The 15,503-nt window shown below is 41.4% G+C and overlaps 2 protein-coding genes and 1 non-coding gene across 5 annotated transcripts in view; 1 reads left to right on the top strand and 2 right to left on the bottom strand.

The window, feature by feature from the left end:
* The window catches only part of SH3D19 (SH3 domain containing 19), a 71,697-nt gene extending 63,802 nt beyond the window's left edge, over positions 1 to 7,895 (top strand). For all 3 annotated transcript variants that reach the window (XM_035114007.2, XM_035114009.2, XM_035114008.2), the window contains 3 exons: positions 823 to 1,009; positions 2,703 to 2,800; positions 3,896 to 7,895. In XM_035114007.2, the coding sequence (XP_034969898.1) occupies positions 823 to 1,009; positions 2,703 to 2,800; positions 3,896 to 4,012 (402 nt within the window). In that variant the 3' untranslated portion in view covers positions 4,013 to 7,895. The remainder of the gene's footprint in view (positions 1 to 822; positions 1,010 to 2,702; positions 2,801 to 3,895) is intronic.
* Positions 7,896 to 9,104: 1,209 nt separating this feature from the next.
* On the bottom strand, positions 9,105 to 14,564 carry RPS3A (ribosomal protein S3A). Its single transcript, XM_035114013.2, has 6 exons — positions 14,419 to 14,564; positions 13,221 to 13,324; positions 12,660 to 12,847; positions 11,813 to 12,021; positions 9,564 to 9,673; positions 9,105 to 9,263 (listed from the first exon to the last, which is right to left on the bottom strand). The coding sequence occupies exons 1-6, from the start codon at positions 14,478 to 14,480 to the stop codon at positions 9,142 to 9,144; spliced, it is 795 nt and encodes a 264-aa protein (XP_034969904.1). The 5' UTR covers positions 14,481 to 14,564; the 3' UTR covers positions 9,105 to 9,141.
* Positions 9,440 to 9,506, bottom strand: LOC118084590 (small nucleolar RNA SNORD73). Its single transcript, XR_004692512.1, has one exon. It is a non-coding gene; the product is annotated as a small nucleolar RNA SNORD73 (small nucleolar RNA).
* Positions 14,565 to 15,503: the final 939 nt, after the last annotated feature.

The following is a 15,503-nucleotide window of genomic DNA, read 5'->3' as shown; positions in this document are numbered from 1 at the left end:
CACTGGTAATTAGATTTTTGTTTCCGATACTGATAAAGATGCCCTAGGTGTGCTTGTAGAGAAGAGTAAAAGGCAGTGTCTCTTTGGTGACAACTGAGAATTTATAGCTGCACAGAAGCACTGGATAATTAATATAAAATGAACAGAACTCAGAGCTTGGCTTCTAAATCAACAAAACCATTAATAATAGCTTTTATCAAATGAACAAAATGTTATTTTTAGGGGGTGGAGAACCCTCATTATCATTTTGCAAAATAGAAAGCATTATTATTCCTGGGCGCTTCTTCATAGATTAATCCTCAACATGCTCATTTATAAGTAAAGCACACCAAATTCAACAGCTCTTTCTTCTGGCATATATGTTTAGGATTAAAAACCTGCAGTGATATTCTCAAATATGGCCAACATCTTCAGATGTGATCATAAAAGGAAAATGAGGTCAGAGAAGAAAGAAAGCAAGAGTTTCCTCTTGCTGTTGTGTGCCCAGGGGTCTTGGTTGGAAAGCAGTTATATTTTTGTACTCATTGGGCTTCCACTTTCTCCATGAAAGTCAATGAAATAAGATGTGTGTACTCAGAATGCCACATTACCTCCTGCCTTTTAGTGTAAGGAGCACACAGGGAAATAAGCTACTTAAACTGAGCTGAAAGATATGCTATCTTTTCTTTGTGCTTCACAGGCCAGGATTGATATAAAGCTTTTCTCACCAGTAATCTGCTTTAAGCCTATTAAATATTATGTACATAAGTAATGGGGGGCTGGGTTGCTTTCCATACAGTAGCAGAAAAGTTCTTGCATATGCACTCTCTTCCATTTTTGCAGCTGGAAGGACATGGTGGACAGTGGTGTGATGCACTCCATGATTTTATAGCGGAAACGCAGGAAGACTTGTCTTTTAAAAGGGGAGATCGCATCTTGATATTGGAACACTTGGACTCAGAGTGGTACAGAGGGAGGCTGAATGGAAAGGAAGGAATTTTCCCTGCAGTGTTTGTTCATGTTTGCTCAGGTACAGTGCCGAATGGAATGGAAAATTGGCATTTCAGGAAACCTATCTGTGCAACCTGCCATGTGTCCATTTATCTTAGTAGACCATGCAAATTACCCATGTCCTGAAGCCCCTTCCCATGTACCCGCTAAGACGTCAAAGGCCTAAAAGAACTATAAATCCTTCATGTTTGAATCCGCTTCGTACATTTCTAAAAATCTTAGAAGTTTACACAAACAAATCAAGAAAATCCCATTCTACGTTATGTAGTTTGCTGCCAATAAGCTTTCTTCAGCAAGATGCTGCCATTGAAAATTTTGATGCAGAAGCTCCAATACTTCCAAGGCAGATGAAATCCCTTTGAATTAATTTATAAATAAATAAATACTGCCACACTTTGTGCTGTTCTAGATCTCTACTATGCAGATGCTACACCTTAGGTAGCCACTTCAAAATGGAAGGCAGTTTCCCAACAGTCAAATGTGCTTCGTTGCAGTGAGTTTGCAGATAAGCTTATTATGGTAGCAATTAGACGGGGAGACAGCCTCAGCCTTGAAGCGTGACACATTCTGCCATGGATCTAACAATTAGTCCATCCCTGGGAGAGGCTTGGTTACATTTCTAAATAAATCATCACTCTCACACACAGGGCTTAGTATCACAAAAAAATAAAAATAAAATGCACTCTTAAGGGAAAACATTTGTTTAAACAGAGAAAGCGACTCGCTAAATTGACAGAGATGAAGAGTGTACCTTGGTGATGTACAATTGTCATACATTTCATGGTATTTTTGGTACCCAGATCCTGTTTAGGGAGGCTTTTAATGTTTAATAGACTATTGTGTTTTATTTTTCTGTTGGAAGCCGCTCAGAGTGGCTGGGGAAACCCAGCCAGATGGGCGGGGTATAAATAATAAATTATTATTTTATTATTATTATAAAGCTGCAGCATCATGTGGGATACAAGCAGCAGAGTCCCAACCTGTTGTGCTTATAAAAATCCCACTAACCTGCTGTTTGAGTGTCTTGGACAGTGCCAGTTACTGGCGCAATAGCACTGACACAGGCCACAGGTTTGGCATTAACTCAATGTTTTGGGTGCAGTCATACCTCGGTTTAAGTATGCCTCGGTTTGAGTATTTTCAGTTTAAGTCCTCCACGGACCTGTCTGGAACGGATTAATCCACTTTCCATTACTTTCCATGGGAAAGTTCGCTTCAGGTTAAGTACGCTTCAGTTTAAGTCCTCCACGGACCGTCTGGAACGGATTAATTCACTTTCCATTACTTTCAATGGGAAAGTTTGCTTCAGGTTAAGTACGCTTCAGGTTAAGTACAGACTTCCAGAACCAATTGTGTTTGTAAACCGAGGTACCACTGTACTATCATGCTCACGTCTCTTCAGCTAGGGGCCAATAGGGAAAGAGTGGTTCCTAACCTCACACAATGCCTCAACTTGACTTCAACTAACTCCGTGCTTTTAGAAACCCTGAACCGTTTCCAAAACTTCCACTCGTACTTGTGTTTTTGCTTGGAAAAAAAGATGGGGAAACAAACTTTTTTTCTTAGGTATACAATACGCATCCTGCTCTCCTCTCCCTTTCCACTCAATCAAATTTTAAACGAAAGTAAGAAATATGGTAGCTAATGGGAAACAGTATAATACAATTGCCATCTTTGGGATGAAAGAATAGTACTATCATTCTGTTTCACAGGAGGAACACAGTCATCACAACCTCCAGGTACTAAGAAACGAAAAGCCAAGGCTTTATATGACTTCCACGCTGAGAACGTAGATGAACTCTCCTTCAAGGTATCTTTTTAAACCCATCCCTTTTGTTTATTTGCCATACTGCAGTGCTAGAGGTGGTAGTGTGTAACTCTTAAAAATATTGATCTGCATCTCTTTTTCAGTTGATAAGTTGAATAAGTATATCCAGAACAATTCTCCACTTGATAGAGCTACTTCTGAAGTACCTGTATTATTGTTACATCTGAGCCTGGGAGCTGATTTAAGACTGAGTCAGAATATTGGTCTATCTAGCTTAGTATTGACAACCATAGCTGAAAGCTGCTCTCTAAGGTTTCAGTCTTTCATCTTGACCCGAGGGATTGAACCTAGGGTCTTTTCAACCACTAAGCTACGGCGCCTAAAATATGAGGTCATATACTTGCTGTTTATTGCTTAAATGTTTGGGCCTCCCTAAACTGATCCAGTGGCCATGGGCTAAGGGACATTAAGTGTGCATGCAGACAAGAAGCCTCAGATTTAGTCCCTAGCATATCTTCATAGGGTTGGGGAAAGACTCGTTTGAAACCCTAGAGCACCTCAGCTAATCAATGTACACAATGCTAAGCTAGATATACTGGTGGTCAAGGCAGTTCCTATAGTATGCTGAATACAGTGGTACCTCTACTTACGAATTTAATGCGTTCCGAACGCACATTTGTAAGTTGAAGAAATGTGTAAGTCGAATCCCATAGGAATGCATTGGGAGAAAAAATTCGGAAGTCGAAGCAACCCTATCTAAAAATTCGTAAGTAGAAAAAATCCTATCTAAACTGCATCCAAGATGGCGGACGGAGCTCCATTCGTAAGTAGAGTTATTCGTAAGTAGAGGTACCACTGTACAACTGAAGATAAGAGGTGCTGTTGAAATTGGTGCCACGATCAGCTCCTCTCAGTTGACAAAGAACATATTGGTAAACAAAATACCGCCTGCAATTTGGCTAGTCAAGGAAAGTCTTTATTTTCTGCAATAAGATTCATGTCATCCAACCTAAAGGAATGGCAAGTGAATACAGAACTTCAGCAGAATGCCACTAGGAGAAGACCATCTGTGGGAACTTGACAATACTGAAAAATGACACCCTTCCAGATTTATATTTACTTTAACTATTCCATCAGGTTGGTGATATCCTAACTGAACTGGAGTCTGTAGATGAAGAATGGATGACTGGAGAGCTACATGGCAAAACTGGAATATTCCCCAAAAACTTTGTCCAGATTATACATCCCTCCTGAAGATAAAACCCAGTTTTGGACATCTGCCTACAGAAGCCTATACAAGCAAATACCTTACTAGCACAAAAGCACATTACTGCAGGCAGCAAAGGTTGCCCTCTATGATCATATGATCTACTCTTTGACTATCAAATGCATTTTTGCACTATTTTTATAAAGGTATACTAGAATATACAATATTTTGTAGACTATACAATATTTTGTTTCACGTTTACACTTATTTAGAAGTCTTTGCTCACTCATTCTTCCAAGAAACGGAATTTGGTACAATACTTGACTGCTGGCAAGTTGCATTTTAGCAAATGCAGCTAAATATTCAAGCTGCGTTCTTCCTTTCCAATGCCATACTATACTTAAATCAGTAAACACTAAATAGCCACTGTGTGAAAACATTATCCCTGATGTACAGTCTGATCACGTTTGGTGGGTTGGGTTTTTTTGTTTCAGAAACCATGTTAAACTACTTATTGCTTACTCCATCACTTAGTGTTAAAGGATTAAAATATCATGAAACACGATTCTAGAAGAGTGTTTCTCAAACGTGGGTTTCCAGCTGCTGTTGGACCTCACCACTGATCCTGCTAGCTAAGGATGATGGGAGCTATAGTCCAAAAACAGCTGGAAACCCAAGTTTGAGGAAACGCTGGTCTAGGTGGTTACTCAGTTATATGAGCAGATGAAGGTTCTTATACCAACCATTGTTCTATTTAGCCTAGTACTATCTACTCTGACTGCCAGCGACTCCAAATGGGTTCAAGCAGTAGTGTTTTTTGGTTGCTATCTGATCTTAACTGGCTATATAAAGGATTGAATCCAGAACAATGTGTGTGCAGGGCACATGCTCCACCACTACATTATGCAGACAAGTGGCTCAATATCTAGTAATTACAGTATAAAAATTTATCCTATTCAGAATGCTGCCTTCAATTCAACCTGGTGCTTTATACCCTTCATTCATTCATATTGTATTCAATTTTTAAAACCTTTTGCTGACTTCCCTTGTCATCTTTTCACCATATTTTCTTGAACTACCAGTAAGAGTACTTTTGTGTTCGAAATAATGTTGCATGTGAAAATATGCCTCAATGCTATAGGTGACATCCAACTAAGACATACTCATAGCAGATCTGCAGAAATCAATGACTTATTTCATTGAGTCTACGCTATGGCTTAGTTGGATACCACCCTATATGACCACTTCTTTATAACAAGTTAGACATAGTTTTGTTAAAAAATCTGTTGCTGCCCATGGATTTTGTCTTCCTGTGTGTCTCTAAAAAGTGTGTAACTTACATCTAAGCTGCATGGTGGTTTGTTCTTGCCTGCCTTTTTCAGAGTTCTAAGATGAATTTTGTTAAGATGATAAAGGAAAAATAGCAATTCCATGGTTGTATTATACTAATCCTACATCTGTAATGCAGGTCTGTGCTGAATAATTTTCATTACACCCTCCCCCCCCCAAAGTTAGTGTAGGAAACAGCACTTTATGCATATGCATTAAAAATCTGATTAAGCCACGGGCAACTAGACTGAATCTAAACTGATCAAGAAACCGTGAAACCGCAAAAGGAATTACATAAAGATTTAAGTCTTTATGTAACAGTCTTTCCCTGGGCCGTTCACAGACACTCCAAAATTGTATCTTCAAAAGAAGGAATCTTCCAATTGCATCCAGAGCAGGCACTAGGCATTTGAATTTTAGCAATGTTTTTCAGAGACTAGAACTTTTGACTACTTTTTCGTAACATCTTGCTCATAACAAGTTGAGTTCTTCATAAGTTAATGTCTTCACTTTCTTCCAGCCAATTTGGTAGTTTTATGACATAGGTACAAATAATTTATTTCTGCATGGGCAGTAGATGCCCAGTCTTCTTCAGATCCTTGCTATATTCAAATTCGAAAACCAAACCTTTGTTCAACATGAGGATACTGAAATTACAAATACCCTCCCCTGAACAATATGAAACAGAATTAACTGTGCCTGGAACTGCAGGTGGCTTGCTTCTCATCCAAGTACAGTGGTACCTCTACTTACGAATGTTTCTACTTACAAACGAAGCTCTGTCCGCCATCTTGGATGAGGTTTAGATAGGATTGTTTCTACTTACAAATTTTTAGATAGGGTTGCTCCCAATGCATTCCTATGGGATTTGACTTACAATTTTTTTTCGACTTACGAATGAATGTGCGTTTGGAACGCATTAAATTCGTAAGTAGATGCACCACTGTATACAGAAAGCTTCAAGCAGCTACAGGTTGCTTTTAATTGTAATTCTTTTGCAATCTGGTCAGTTGAGGACTGAGGTGATTAATGCTGATCAAGAACTTATTCAAATTGACTTTGTAGGTGGCTTTCTCCAAATTTTATCTCCTAATCCATTTCAAAGTTCCCCTTCAAAAACAAGTCAATTGTCAACTAGTCCTTTTACACAGGATTGCCCCTGGACCCAGGATAGTAAATCTTGTTGATGTTAGATGAACAGGTCTGGAGAAACCCTATACTGTATTCAGATTACCATAAATTTCTTCCCCCTTCCCTTGAATAAACCAGTAAGCTGAAGAACTGTTCATTCTGTTAGAGAAGTGACTTTAGGCTTAGCACTGTACTAGGAAAGGTAAGGTAGGCAATATTGTTTAATTGTACCTAATATGTCATGATTGACTTCTTTGGAAAATTTTATGTATGCTACCTAAAATGTTTGTTTCAAGAAAATTCTGGTTATCTAATCTTTATAAGAACAAACTTCCTCTGTGCCTTTCATATATGAGTCACACACACACACACACACCCAACTTGCTTTCAGTGCAAAATTTATATGGACTACCATACAAATTCCCACACCTAAAACAGTATATGGGGCTTTGCTAGTACAAAGACAATACAGTGGTACTTCGGTTTAAGAACAGGCCTGTTTACGAACAATTCGGTTTACGAACTCCGCAAAACCAGAAGTAGTGTTCCGGTTTGCGTCCGTCCGAGAATGGAATCCGACGGTGGAAGGGCACCGGCAGCAGGAGGCCTCATTAGGGAAAGCGCACCTCGGTTTAAGAATTGTTTTGGTTCAGTAACGGACTTCCGGAATGGATCAAGTTCATAAACCGAGGTACCACTATACCAGCCTTTCCATCCAGCTATTATGGATTCTATAATAACAATAATAATTTTATTATTTATACCCCACCCATCTGGATTCTAGTTGCTTTCATACTTTAGCAGAGCAGTATATGTCTTATAAAGCCACCTTTTTCACCATATAACCCTGGCTGTTTGATAGCAGTCATTAGCAGATCCTCATTCTATCAAAGTTGTATCCTGTGCAGTTACTAGCAGTTACTGAAGGTCACTTGAAGTGCCCACTGAAAATCAATTCCAGATTCAGGGCAATGTTTACTTATTTGTTGAAAATGCCTGCTTTTCTAATGATTTCAAAGAAATATTGCCAACAAGTAGAGATTTAAGTATTAAGGCAGTTGGGAATTGCTGACGTTTTTGGCCTCTTTAATAAAAATGCATTAATTGCTTTTTCCTAAATGGTTATTATATCTATTACCATCTGATTAATTTAAATAGACAACTGGCTGAGCGTTCTTTTATTCTCATTGTTCTGCATACCAAGATTGCCAAATGCAACAATCTCATCCCAACAGTGCCATCTAAGAGGGTCATAATACAGCTTTAATGATCAAAACTTATATATGCAATCATAAATGTAAACCAGTAACTGTTATGTAAGAGTATATTTTAAACCTGCAGGGATTTTAAACTTACAAAATCTGTACAATATACAAAAGCCACTTTACCTCTGGACATTCAGTGTAGTCCCCCTCCACTTTATGGTACACCATGTTTGTTTAAGCAATAAACTTTTCTGTTGGACTGAAACTGTGTAAAGTGAAGCAACTGACTGGACATGGTGAGCATCATGGGAAGTTTGGTTTCATAGATTTGTGGAGCTGGAAGGGACCAAGAGGATCATCTTTCTAATCCAACCCCCTGCAATGCAGGAATATGCAGCTGTCCCATACGGGGATCAAACCTGCAACCTTGGCGTTACCAACACCAAGCTCTAGCCAACTGAGCCATCCAGGCACAAGTAATCGTAAGTTCAGCTAATGTGGTCCAGAAGCTGCTACGATGAAGGCATTATTACAGAGTTAAGAGTGGGTTTATTTATACCAGTGGTGTCCAAACTTTTTTCAGGGGGCCAGATTTGATGCAGTGAAGGGCTGTGGGGGCCGACCAAAGTTGTTGAGCTTTGGACATACTTGATTTATATATTATTAAACCAACGAACTTTCCAATTGCAACATTTCTAATGTTAATAGTCATGCTTCTGAAAAAGCAAGTATTTAACTGTGCTTCAGTAAAACTGGTTTTGATAAACCTAGAAGTACAATCCTAAATCTTTCAGCGCATAGCCAACATGCCCTTTTGTTGCAATATGCTTACACACAAGAGACAGAATGTCTGCCTCTCTGTGTGGATACCAAGCAAAATCACTTGAGGAGTAATTGACCTTGTTTAAGTTACTACCTGAGCTCAACCTTTATATATTATGTTGGAAGCCACCCAGATTGTCTGGTTCAACCCAGTCAGGTGAGTGGGGTATTAACAATACTGAAAGTGGCTTGATTCACAGACTATTTGCCCAAGGTGTAGGGTAGGAATTTCAAATACAATAGTAAGTAGAAATTGCAAATTGGTTCTTAACATACACTGCAACCCTTTATAGCAGCATTTGATTGACAGTTCACAATTCAACTTGTTAACGTCCATATTTTCGTCCCAACTAGTTTGGTTGATCCAGACTAAACTAATTTCAATGGGACCTACAACCCACCTTACTGCCTTTAGAATCTTCCATGTCTCAAGTATTAATTGACAATATGCTTTCTAGATAAGAGAAGCAAACACTGAATAGTTGTACAAGCATTTTTCTTCAAGTGGTTTTATTTTATTCAACCAGATATTCACTTTGTTCAACTACTCCTACCTACAAATCACTCAAATATCTGCACTCCATCTTCTATACCTTGAAGTATGCCAATTGTGTTTATACAAAAGAAAGACACAAAGCCCATAACCATGCCATTTATATTAAATCTTTTTTTTATTTTTGTATCTGATTTTAGACAGACTCTTGCACAGGGGGCTCATACCCATCAGCTCGCTCTACCTTGGCACCAGTTTCATCACCTGATGGCTTTCCAGCACCACCACCTTCACCATGCAGCTCCATCAGCTTGCCCACTACAAATAATAATGCAACAGTTTGAATTAACAGAGAGACAATTTTATGCTAAGATTCTACCTTTAAAGTTAACTAAGTGCTTCTTAAGAATGAAGCCATGCTTAATATTAAATTGAATGGCTGCTCAATACACTTTTTGAAAACAATCAAGACTTGACCTTTTATGATTTATGGGAATGTCAGAATTTGAAAATAGTAATCACTGTTTCATCTGGGACCGAAACAAATTGTCATCATTCATTCCCAACAAATGAATATAACAAAAAAATATTCTTTTGATAAAAAACCAAAATGCTTACATTCAAACTTGGGCTTCTTAAGCATCTTGACTTTACGAACATAGACATCATGAAGAGGATAGATGGACTGACACGCTTTTTCTATGTCTTTCCCAATGCTGTCTGGGATCCTAGAATGGCAGGAAATAAAGTTTGACTTACTATGTTCAAATTAAAAATCACAGTATTGAATACCACCCCCCCCAAAAGAAGTGCCATTGTTTTTGGTGTCTACCTACAGTGGTACCTCTAGATACGAACGCTTCAACTTAAGTTTTTTTGGGTTACAAATGATTTTAACCCGGAAGTGAGTTTTTCGAGCTCTCCTAGGCCTTGCTACTGCCTGGAGCCAAGCCCGGACAACCACAGGGCCTACAGAGGCTCTGCTATCGGCCTCCAGCCGCAGCAGCTCTCCGAGGTCTCCGCGAATGCCAGAAGCCAAGTTCCGACATCCGCGGGGCCTGCGGAGGCTCTGCGACTGGGATCCAGCCGTGGGAGCTCTCAGGCTTCTGCAACTGCCCCGAGCCAACAATGAGTATAATCAGCACAGGCAAGGGGGGGGGGAATCACATTTTCATTTTGTACTGTTTGATTGATTTCATTTTATGGATCAATGGCCTCATTAGGGTTTTGTTCTTAGTGGCTTTTTCGGTTTTTTGACTGTGGAGTGTTCTTCATTTTATGAGACTGACTTGTGACTTTGCTTTTGTGACATCATTTTTGTAACTGTGTGGAACCCAGTTCAGCTATTGGTTGACTGTGTGACTGCAGAAATGGATAAAAGCCCCCCATCCAAACTGACTATCATCAGTGCACATGAGGAAAAAAAATGTTAATTTTTTCATCTAAAATACTGTCTAATTTATAGTGCAGTACATTATTATCTTCATTTTATGGATCAGTGGTCTCATTACACAGTAAAATTCATATTAAATTGCTGTTTTAACGAGTGTTTTTCATCGTCTTGAATGGATCAATCCACCTTCCATTATTTTCAATGGGAAAGTGCACTTCAGGTTAAGAACGGACTTCTGGAACCAATTACGTACTTAACCTGAGGTACCGCTGTATTACATATCCCAGAAAGCAGCCATTCTTGTTAGAGTCTGAATGGAGATGACAGTCCTCCTCCACTGACTCTGCACAATGATAGAAAAGATTGCAACTGAACCTGTGACTCCACATTTGAGCCAAAAACTTAAAATGTTAGACCAAATGCCCACAGTAGCCATCCAAATGATTATGGGAAAGCAATAAGCAGGACATGAGCAAAGGAGCACTCTCCCACTCTGAAGAAGCCATACTGCAGGGGTCCCCAGACTTACCGCGCGGCGGGCCGGTGCCCGCCGCGCCGACCGCGCAGTGGGCCGGAGGGCAGGGGAGTGCGCGCGCAGCGGGCCGGAGGGCAGGGGAGTGCGCGCGCAGCGGGCCGGAGGGCAGGGGAGTGCGCGCGCAGCGGGCCGGAGGGCGGGGGAGTGTGCGCCCGTGCGCATGCGCACACGCGCGGGGAAAAAATCGCCGAAAATCGCTTGTGCGCATGCGTATGGGCCTCCCCCGACCCGGAAGTGCACCAGAAATGACCTCTTCCGAGTCGGGAGAGGCCCATACGCATGCGCACAAAGGATTTTCGGCGATTTTTTGCCGGTTTTTTAGATCGTCGCTGCGCCGCACGCCGTGAGAGCGGGCGGCGGCAGCGGGCGTCGTCGCGGGCCGGATTGGAAGGCCGATTGGGCCGCATCCGGCCCGGGGGCCGTAGTTTGGGGACCCCTGCCATACTGCCTCTGATTATGGAGGCAGTGCATAGCCATCCTGACTGGCACATTGGCAGCATTATGCTCCATGAATTTGTCAGAAAGATCTCAGGAAGCAAAGTCACACTGCAACATACCTCCACAACAGGGTAAATCTGGTAAGGAATTTTATGGTGCCTGTCTCACAGACACTCCATCACAAACACATGAGATTGCTACACGTGACTAGCAAACAATTCAAGGAAATTCAATATATTTGCCTAATATTTGGATAATTTTGGATAAAATTTGATGATTTGGATAAAACAAATATTAAGAAAATTGGATAAATTATTGTACTGAGAATACTGTTTTTGTAATACAGAGGGGCTGACAGAACAACTCTCCCACCATAAACTGAAGCTGACAGGAACAGCTAAAATCTGTTGGAACATTTATATACAGTACACTGCTATGAAAATTAAAGCTAGATGGAATAAAAACTGTTTTCCTAAATATGGGACACAAATTTTAACCTACAGTTTATTGACGACTTCTTTCAGGTCATTTGTCTGCACTTCTCGTGTCATGATTTCCACCATCTTCTTGCGGATTTGGCGGACTTGCTGGTGTTGGGCATAGGAAGTCTTGCGAATCTGGTTAGTTCGCTTCTTGGTGAAGCCAACACAGAAAAGGCGCAGAAGATATCCATCTGTAGTTTTCACATCCACATGGGCTTCAATCATTGTCTGGAAAATATTAACAGTTGTTCAATCTACCAAAATAATGTACTTGAGTAAAAGTATCTACTATAAAACTTGGACCAAGCAAAAGAACCAGGTGTTCAATGTTCAGTGGAACAAAGGATTATGTCAGCACAGTCATCCAAGCAGCCACATCTACAAATCAACTCCCCACACACACCCAGTTACCGTGTTAGAAACAGAATGCCTGGTTTTTATTTTTGATCCAGACAGCTCAAAAGTTGCATTTTTCAAGACAACTTTAGTTCTTGAAATTCATTCCGATTGTGCAGATAAAATATAACTGATAGAATTCTACAGGATGTATCGCTAGTGTGTGAAAATCCCCAGGCATGCACCTCCAGATGGTGGAAACATCAGGCGCCAGCCAGCCTGGCGCCTGGGCACCTTCACTTGGTTGCAAGAGGCCAATAGCCAGGTGCAAGATGTGCCTGACAAATTTCGAATGCTGCCATTAGCTAGCAATCTTTCATGATTATTAAATTTCTAATCATGAATTTGACACTGTGGGTATGCTGTCAAATCTTTATTAATTATCCAGTACCTAAGATTTCCACCACCCTGCAACAGCAATGAAGTACAACATTTACAGATTAGCACAATTACACGCAAATATTACTAACCTGCCATTTTTTGACCATCGAACACATTTTGTCACGTGTGAGATCCATTCCATGAAAGTTTGTCAGACAGTTTTTCCCTTGCACATCTTCTGTAATCAGTTTGAATTTACGGAAGGCAACTTCGTCATTCTGCAGGTCAGCAAGACTTACTTCAAATACTCGACCCTTAAGTCCATCTGAGGCAATTTCTACAAACACAAAATAATGTTAATGTGTCTTTCATGCAGACTCATAATAAACTATTAATAGCTAGAAACAAAAGTGTTTTGCCAATTTATTTCCTCCAGGGAATATGCACAGGAGTGCAAGCTTTCCAAACAAACTGCCCTATAGACACTTTCAAGCAGTGTTGAATTCTTTTGCTTTGCATTTCACAAAACTCCCAAGGCAGATAAGAATTCAACATCTCTGCCGTTAAAATTAGAAGGTTTGAGGCCTTGCTTTTAGAGCTGAAACATGGCACATACAACAATAAGTAGCAGCACCTATCGGCTCAGCATATTTTTACCTAGCAAGTCTTAGAATAAATCTTTTTTAAAAAATTATGTAGCAGTAACTTACTTGTTCCCTGAGTCCTGGTGACCAATGTCTTCCCAATGTTTCGAATATTGAACATTGCTGGGGCCTTGACATCATACCAGTCCTTCTTTGAAAAGGGATCAACCCTGATTTCCAGGAAAAGAGAGAAGCTTTGTCAGACCTGCAACTTCCAGAAACATTCCAGAAACATTTGGAATACAGGAAAAGAAATGTCTTAAACAGAATAAAGATTTCTGGGTCCATCTAGCGTTATCTGTTTACAGGTAGGTAGCCGTGTTGGTCTGAGTCGAAGCAAAATAAAAAAATTCCTTCAGTAGCACCTTAAAGACCAACAAAGTTTTTATTTTGGTATGAGCTTTCGTGTGCATGCACACGAAAGCTCATACCAAAATAAAAACTTAGTTGGTCTTTAAGGTGCTAGCGTTATCTGTATTTGGCAACAGCTCTCCAGGGTTTCAGGGGGAAGTCTTCACCAGCCCTACCTGGAAATTCTCACAACCAAGCCTGGGCCTTCTGCATGTGACTCCCTTGATATCCCAGCAAAACGCAGTTTTCACCCATCTACACTGTATGCACTGGGCCTGCAAGCAAGTCCCAATGCCAAAAACTTTGCTTTTCACCCTTCTGAGTTATATCAAGAAACGTGTAAACTGTGCTGAATTTATAGCACAGTCCTAACCATGTCTACCCAAAAGTAAGCTCAATTCAGTCGGGTTTACTGCCAAGTAAAAGTTGGGTGAGGCTAGCAGCATTAGTCAACTGCCACTTTACACCCCCGAACTACACTACGTGAGCTTTGGAGCCACCAGGGGAAAAGATCGCCCTTCTCTCTGAGAAGAGCAGCTGTACGAAAGGCAACTGCAGAAGCCACTGTAGGAGTCGACAAATTTCAAGCTCCATAAGCCCTGCAATGGAGGGAAAGGCCGGACGGCGCCCCCCAACTCAGGCCCCCAAAATCGGGGCTGCAGGCACGAGACTTGCAGCCCTGCCCTTCCCCGCCCCTGGGAAACTCGCACGTGCCCGTTCTAGAATGATTCCCGCGCGCTCCCCCGCCCGCCCGCTTCCCTTAGAGAGCCGCCATGTCAGCAGCGCTTTGCCTACAACCATCAACCGCTCTCCTCAATCCGACCAACATCGGAGGCATCCGACGTTTGCGGGCCGCGGCTCCTCCTCGGCCGCGATCCCGCTACCCCGAAGGTTCTGCCGCGGCCTGACTTACACTTTCTTCTTGGCGCCTTTCTTGCCTCCTTTGGTGAGGCGCTTGTTCTTGCCAACCGCCATAGTGCCGCGCCGGGAGAAAAAGAGGCCGGAAGCTCTACGCCACGCGAGATTATACGAGAACCAGGCTCGCGCGAGATCTAATGCTGCTTTCCGCGCGTATCGCGAGAAACGGAGGGTCTCGGAGGAGCAGCATGCGGCGGGAAGTCACAGCGGCCTCTGGCGGTAGGTTGTCTATTTCGCACTCTGAGCCGAGTTAAGGAAGTACGTACTGGACGCCTTTCCCTTGCTGAATCAACAGTGTCTTTTCCACGTGGTACAGGCTGATAATCCTCAAGGATTTATCCCTGATAAAGGCACGCGACACCCATGAAAAAAAGCTGTATCTCTCCCACAGAACTCCTCTCCAGCAAAAACCAGGAAATTCTTATAAAAAAATACAACCCACGACGGGAAGTTCGTTAGTACAGTCAGCGGCTTTTATGGCACAATGCTACTTTCGATTACAGTGGTACCTCAGGTTAAGTACAGTACTTAATTGGTTCTGGAAGTCCGTACTTAACCTGAAGCGAACTTTCCCATTGAAAGTAATGGAAAGTGGATTAATCCATTCCAGACGGGTCCGCGGAGTACTTAACTTGAAAGTACTCAACCTGAAGCGTACTTAACCCGAGGTATAACTATTCTCACAAGGTACCGGTATTTTATTCGGGGGGGAGGGGGAATTCCTTCCAGTAGCACCTTAGAGACCAACTAAGTTTGTCATTGGTGCACACTTCTTCAGATTTTATTGGTGCTTTTAACTACAGAGCAAAATGCCAGAAACTTGACCATAACAAAGGGAAGGGGGCATGTACGTTAATATTCACATTTGTTCAAATGTGTTTTTGAGTTGCACAGAGTGGAGGTTAAAGTAAGAACGGCTGGACATTAGCATGATGAAGTAGGGAAGGCTGAACATTGTCAGCCAAGCCTTGATTTTGATAGTTATTACAGTAGTCGTTAGAATCTGAGCTCCTCAGAAGCCCCCTTGAAGAATTTATATTGAGGGTTTACATGCAGGAGGAGGCAGGGAAGATGAATATG

The sequence above is a fragment of the Zootoca vivipara genome, chromosome 9 (assembly GCF_963506605.1).
Source record: "Zootoca vivipara chromosome 9, rZooViv1.1, whole genome shotgun sequence".
In the NCBI taxonomy this organism is placed as follows: Eukaryota; Metazoa; Chordata; class Lepidosauria; order Squamata; family Lacertidae; genus Zootoca; species Zootoca vivipara.
The sequence above is the reverse complement of the archived record's forward strand: the minus strand, read 5'-3'. Positions and strand labels throughout refer to the sequence as shown.